The sequence below is a fragment of the Chrysochloris asiatica genome, unplaced genomic scaffold (genome assembly GCF_000296735.1).
Source record: "Chrysochloris asiatica unplaced genomic scaffold, ChrAsi1.0 scaffold00061, whole genome shotgun sequence".
In the NCBI taxonomy this organism is placed as follows: Eukaryota; Metazoa; Chordata; class Mammalia; order Afrosoricida; family Chrysochloridae; genus Chrysochloris; species Chrysochloris asiatica.
Genome location: NW_006408579.1, coordinates 13,013,024 through 13,020,469, shown reverse-complemented (window position 1 = coordinate 13,020,469; position 7,446 = coordinate 13,013,024). Strand labels below are relative to the sequence as shown.

General features: G+C 41.0%; 1 protein-coding gene across 1 annotated transcript in view; it reads right to left on the bottom strand.

Moving 5' to 3' along the window:
• Positions 1 to 7,446, bottom strand: part of SPICE1 (spindle and centriole associated protein 1) — a 94,889-nt gene that overhangs the window by 57,909 nt on the left and 29,534 nt on the right. The window contains exon 6 of the mRNA XM_006864178.1: positions 4,504 to 4,619. Within this exon, the coding sequence (XP_006864240.1) occupies positions 4,504 to 4,619 (116 nt within the window). The remainder of the gene's footprint in view (positions 1 to 4,503; positions 4,620 to 7,446) is intronic.

Genomic DNA, 7,446 nt, shown 5'->3' with positions numbered 1-7,446 from the left:
AGCAGCACTATTTACAACAGCAAAATGATGGAGACAGCCTAAGTGCCCATCAACTGAAGAATGGATGGATAAACAAACTGTAGTACATACACACAATGGAATGTTATGCTACCCTGAAGAATAACAAGGAAGCTCCAAGTCACCGCATAACATGGATGAACCTTGAGGATATTATATTAAGTGAAATTAGTCAGTCACAAAAGGAGAAATATTGCATAGGGCCACTACTGTAAAAGACTAAGAAAAAGAACCCATACTAAAGGGGGGTGAGGTTCTTTGCTAGTTGCTGGGATGTGGAGGGTGGGGTGAAGGGAGGGAAGGAAGGAGAAACACAGGGCAGGGAATAGATACAAGATAGTTTGGGTGCTGGGGAGGGGGGCAAGAAGGGAGAGGGGAATGGAAGAACAAAGCGGATGGGAGAGCAACTAGGCAGGTTTGCATGGGCTAAGTGGGACAGAGTAAATAATGATGTATGCACAGCCTTGGAACAACAGGGCTCTGAGATACAGTAACTGAGACATGGTTGGAATGGGGTAGTGGTTACGAATTGGACTGCGAACCTCAAGGTCAGCAGTTCCACAGGAGAGGAGGCTTTCAGCTCCCGTGAAGGTTTACAGCCTGTGCAGGGTCACTATGAGTCGGAACCGACGCCACAGTACTTAAGAACAACAACTAACATAAAGATCAGAGGTTTAAACCCACTCAGTGTACCACAGAAGAAAGGCCTGATGGATCTGCTGCCATAAAGATTGGTGGTGGTGGTGGTGGTGGCTTTGTGCTATGGAATCAGTTCCTACTCATAGCGACCATGTATACCATTTCCAAGGCTACAAATCTTTACAAGAACAGAAAATCTCCTCTTTCTCCTGAGGAGCAGCTGGTGGATTCAAACTAGTGACCTTGAGGTTAGCAGTCCAGCTCATAATCCATTATGCTATAACGGATTCTTTCCATAAAGATTACAGCCAAGAAAACCCTATGGACCAGTTCTATCCTCTAATGCATGGGGTCACCATGAGCTGGAATCAACTTAGCAGTAATAGTTTTGGTCTTAGTTTTTTTTAATGGAAGCAGTAATTCTAAAATTATGCATCATGCATTACAGAACTGAATGAAGTAAAAAATATGGAGTAATGCTTGTAGACTTGTTTCTCAGTGTAAAAGAAAAAAGACACATATATGGAATGGAAGAAGGCTAAGAAGAGTACTACAGTGTTAGACTGAACTTGGATACATCAATATGAACTGATGATTAAGAAATAGAGAAACAGAAGTTAATAAAGATAAATTTATATGTTTTTGTGTGTGCTGAAAAGGTCTGCAAGCAATGTGCCAAAAGCAACAAGCATACTTACTAACTAGATCTTTGTTTCTAAATACCCTTCTTCAATAAAATGAACCATGAAACAGGGTTTCTTAAAGAAATGACTGATTCTAGGAGGACAGGAAAGTGCAAGATGAACTTAAAATACGAGGGGGCTTCAAAAAGTTCATGAAAAATTCCATTATGTCTCAGTGCTATTTTTACATGAAGTTCTTTAAGCCTCCTTATATTATGTGCCAGAAAATAAGAGTTAAATAGAAAAAAAAAAAAAAAGACATATATCAAAAGAAGACTAGAAATATCTTGAAGGAGCTCTCATTAGCCAAACCTGAGATAATTGAACATCAAAATAAGTAAGTAAAGAAATATAAGCCATTATAAAAATGGTGGTACAAGGGAATTAATTGGACCTCCTCTACTTTCAAAAGGAGATGAGAGAGAATCGCCAACACCATTAGCCCAAAGCTGAATTCTATGAAGCAGAGGCCACCTCCTCTCTTCCCAACCATTTTACCAACTCTAACACCAGCCATTCCTCCCAAGGCACTTTCTACTTCTCTGCTGTATTTGATAATTCACCACAATGGCCACACAGAACCCTACAGAAAACACTCACAATTATAGGGTTTAGTGGGGAAGTAATAAGTTATAACTCAGGAGCCGAAAGACTCAGGATAGTTATTAGATCAGGACAGCCAGAGTGGTGCTCACAGGCAAACCTTCTCTGGCCTTTAGCCTGGCCTCTGTCCTGCTTGGTCTGATGTTACACACAAGGCTCTTTACCACTGCTAATAAGAGCCTAGGGGCACCCTACTCTATCAGTAAGCATTGGTCTAAAGACACTGAATCTTTTGTCTGATTCTGTGGGTCAGCAAACCTAGCTCTGCCAACAAATGCCCAGAGGCACCCCATCCCACCAAATGCATTCTGCCGGTAGGCACTCAGCTCATTCTCTCTGTGGTTTGGCACACCCACTGTAGCTACCTTGCTCCATGGACCAGGAAGCCCACCACACCATCTTGTGCCAGTCTCCTGGTTCTGCTGCCATCATTACTCTGCAACCATCTCTCGCCATCTTGTACCTGGCTCTGGTGTAGGAACCCTGGATCCAAAAGGATACACTCTATCTCTTCTTCTTAGTAGTAGTGATGTTCCCCTCTCTGCTTCTGGGGTGGCTCAATTTAAGTCTAACAGGATGGTAAAACTGATCAGTCCCCTCACTAGGTTCCCATCCATTTTATTTGAATGGTCCCAACCTCACAAAAAGGATAACCATGCTCTTTATTTGCATTATTAGCATACTATCCAACCCAATAAGGAGCTCTGGTAGCATGCTGGTTACAAATCGGGCTGTGAATTGCAAGGTCAGCAGTTAGAAACTACCAGTTATTCCACAGGAGAAAGATGAGGCTTTCTGCCCCCGTAAAGATTTATAGCCTCGGATACCCTGTACAGGGTCGCAATGGGTCGGAATCAACTCGACAGCACTTAACAACAACAACATCATCATCCAACCCTCTTGGTGAGCCACAAGTTTCTTCCTTGCATAGACCTTATTGGCAAGACAGAGCATATAAAAGTGATCCATTACACCACAGCTATTAAAGAAACCTGGTGGACAGCAGTTTGAATAAGTGATCACACTTGTCTCAGACATCTCCAACAATTTCACTGTACTGGTTACATCTCATCAACATTTAAATAGTCAAGCCTTTCCTCCGTTGCCCTGGCCCCATAACTACTCAAATTCCTATTATTCTCCATTATTACCAAACTTCTTCAAAGAGTTGTCCCTATTTCACCATCTAGTTCCTGAACCAGTAACAGGACCAATGACATCACTGCCTCCTGATGTGATGCCCTGAAGGACCTAACATTGCACTAGTGGTATTCCAGCCCAAAATGGATAACCAGAGTCCAACACAAGGAAACAGCAGACAAAGCCAAGTTGGAGGGCATTTTATAAAATAAATGCTCTGTGCTTTTTCATGTAAAACAAAGAAGCACTGAGGAAATGTTCCAGATTGCTGTCTTGTTAGTTGCTGTCAAGTCAATTCCAACTCATGTACTACAGAATGAAACATTGTCGGGTCTTGTACCATCATCACGGTCACTGGTATGCTTGAGTCCAATGTTACAGTCACTGTATTTTGAGAGCCGTCCCGTCTAGGAGGCTCATCTTCCAGTACTGTATCAGACAATATTCTGTTGCTATCCGTAGGGTTTTCATTGGTTAAGTTTCAAAAGCAGATCAACAAATCATTTATGCTCTTCTAGGTTAGTCTGGGGAGTCCTGGTGTGATGCTGCAGGCTAATTCGTCAGACTGCAAAGTCATTTGAACTGCAAGGTCAGTGGTTCAAGCTCACCAACTGCTCCTTGGAAACCGTATACAGGGTCGCTATGGGTCGGAATTGACTCAATGGCACTTCACAACAACAACAAGTTTAGTCTGGAAGCTCCACTGAAACTAGTTCACCGTGGGTGATTCTGCTAATACTTGAAATACCCATGGGATAGCTTCCAGCATCACAACAACATGCAAGTCACCAGAGTGCAACAAATGGACAGATGGGTGGTTTTTGTTGTTGCTCCAGATTAAAGAAGATAAAAGAAACATGAAAACTAAATAAGCGATCATCACTGGTTCTTCAAATAGAAAAAATTAATGGCCATGAAGTTTTTCAACAGGACAACTGGAGAAATGTAAGGTCTGTCAGTTAGATGATTAAATGGAATCTTTGTGACTTCTAATTTTAATAATTGTATTCTGATTGTGAAAATGACATACTAGTTCTTAGGAAATATGTACTACAGTGCTTAGGGATAAACAGCATGTGCTGTACTCTAAAAAGGCTCTTCAAAATTGTGCATGTGTACAAAAAGAAACAGGAAGATAAAACAAATGTGGGGAAATCTTAGCAATTTAGGTGATGAGAACATAGCAGTTCTTTGTACTATTCTTATAACATTTTGTAAATTTGCCATGATATCAAAAACAAAACAAAACCCAGTGCTGTGGAGTTGATTCCCACTCACAGTGACCCCAGAATTCCTGATATCAAAGTAGAAAGTTTAAAAATACTCCCAATTTATAAGCAAGGTAATACAATAAATAAACATTTATAATGACTTTGGAAAAAAGGGAAGCTATGTAGATATTTATCCCATATATACATACCTCTCTGTATTCATGTTAGACTCAGAGTTCAGAGTGCTATCCAACTCATTCTCACTTTCTTCTGATTGGCTATTAACAGTTACTTCTCTTCCTTCATCTTCTATTTCATTAAGAGCCTAGGTCAACAACCATGAAAATAACAATACAAGTTGGTTATAATTACACGCATCCTTTCTTTCTTTTTGTCATAGTAGAAGAGAAGAGAGGATCTCATCTTAAGGATGAATAATTCCTCCACAAGTGTTCTGAAACCCCAATTCCCTCACTTCCTTTCACTCCATTAACTGTCCTTTTTGTCTCCTGCATCTTCAACTTTCTCACTGTACTGGTTTCATTTCCTCAACATTTAAATGTGAGCAAGCCTCTCACCTCTTACCCTGAACCCATGCATTCTCAAATCCCCACCTATGTTTTCTCTTCTTGAAAGAATTGCTTCCACTTCTCATTCACCATCTGCATTCACCCTACAACTTGGTTTCTGTTCTATCACTCCACTCCAACTGTTTTCCATAAGATCAACATTAACACCAAACCAAACCAAACTCACCACTACCCAGTCTATCCCAACTCACAGCAATCCTGTATAGGGCTTGTGAGGCTATAAATCTTTACAGGAGCAGGAAGTCTCATCTTTCCCCAGGAGTAGCTGGTGGGGTTGAACTACTTACTTACGATTAGCAGTCCAGTGCTTATCCTACAGCACCATCAGAACTCCTTAAATATTAACACACTTGTTCCTAAATCAAATGACTTGTCTGACTCATTAGATATCAGTGAGTACTCGTTCCTTGCCTTTAAAATCGTCCTGATGCATTCTTTAACTTCTACAAGACCATATTCCCTTCTTGTTTCTTCTATTCTCTGGCCTTTCCTTCCCATTCCCCTTTACTGGTTCTTCTTTTTCTATTCTTTCCTTACATCTGGTATGACGCAAGGTTTTTCCTTTGGACCTAGTTACCTCTCATATGAACTACTTTCAGAGTGAGTTTTATCTAATTTTAAAGCTGCAATTACCAGCCAAATGCTGTTAATTTCCAAATCTCTATCTTCACCCAGATCTCTCTTGAGCTCCTCTCTTCCAGAAACCTTGTTCCTACTGATATTACCTCAAGCAATGAGCAGCATCGCCATCGACTCAGATGCTCAAACCAGCCAACTAAGTGTCATCCTGTTACTCATCCCTCATATCCAGCCAATCATGCAATTCTGTCAATTCTCTCTCTTTCTAGTCTTGCTCAAATCTATCACTCTTCCCTTCTAACTCCTTTCTTATTGGGTCAGCCTTTCACTTCTTACTAAGACTCTTACCTAAGTCTTCTAACCAAACCTTTTCTCTAGTCTTGCTCCTCCCAAGCCATGTTTCATACCACAATTAATCTCATCATTAATCTGTTCATATTTAGGAGCTCTACTCTTACTTTCAGATTCTTTAACCCTTCATGACCTAGCTCCTGCCTGTCTCTGTGACTTCTGCTCTTGCCACCTCCCACTCCCATGACAGAGATCATGCTTTCTGCCATGTGCCCCAACATCTACTGCAGAGAATGAAACATCACAGGTAGTATACAAATACATAATTAGCAAGTGAGTAAATTTAGTCTCACTCATTCCTGTGATGAAGAAACCAGTGATCACAGAATGTAAGTAATACAACTTCAACTTCAACATTGCTTTAGTAATGATTATCTAGAACAAGATCAATTTTTTTCTGATGTACTCTGCTTATCTATTAAAGTATCTCTTTCCTCTCTCACTGTCTTTTCTTTTGACTATCTCAGAGTTGATTGTGAGAAGCTCACTTAATTGTGTTTAGTCTGTACACTGAGATAGCACTTACAGCAGCTAGATAAATAAGTTCTACAGTGACACCAATCTGAGATTCTACTATTAACACAATAGACTCAGGTCTCAGGACTAAAAGCATAAAATATGAATACTTTTTCCTATGCTACTGGAACACATTTTCCACTGGTGCAAAGTGTGGGAGCACCTTGCAGGAAGTCATTTGGCCTTTAGTCTTGGTTCCTTAACTAGATTGTCACATGAAGTTAATGTGGGGACTGACCATGCCAGGAGAGATCACCTGGGGCCCAGTGCTGACGAAGCATTAGGAGACATAATAAAAGCCTTGGAAGACAGAGGCTCCTGGAGCTTCCTGAATGGTGACCATGAATGGGAGAAGGTAGACTCTTTGGGGAAAGGAAGCTCCATGCTGTGACTCCTTCAAGACCTTACCTATGTAACTCTCAATTTATATCTTTTTTGTTATATTCAAATTGTTATCACAGGTCTGGTGTCTCCTAAATGCTCTGTGAGTCATTCCAATGAATTATCAGACCCAAAGGAACAGGAGTAGCCTGTTTGTCTAAAGTGGAAGGAGTTATAAGGACTCCCAGACTTGCACCTGGTACAATGAGCACATAGACAAAATCCCACATTGGGAGCTGGCTGGTCTAAAGTGAAAGGGGTCATGTCGACTCCCAGCTTGCAGCCAGACCCACTGAGCTAGGTCCAGGTGGCTAGGAACAAGAGAGAAAGGGCTGCATGGGTAGCTGGGGTCTGAATTAAATAAAGAAGGGAAGCTGAGATTTCTATAGAATGCAGGTTGAGTGTGTAGTGGGATTTATTATCCACAACATGATTTAGTGTCAGAAGTGGGTGATCTTTATCTCCCGAGACTGGTTTGCACAACTTGTTTCCATGATACAGGTGACTGGAAGTCTGACTGACAAAAAAAGTAGGGCACTAAGCCATACAATTTATTTAACTAAACGCAAAACCTTCAGTCAGACACACTATAAACCAAACTATAAACCCACAAGCCAATTTAGTTCTTCCCTGTAAGACAGAATAGAACTATTCCATAGGGTTTCCACGGCTGTAAATCTTTACGGAAACAGACAGCTCCATCCGTTTTCCAAGGAGTGCAGGGTAAACTGAATC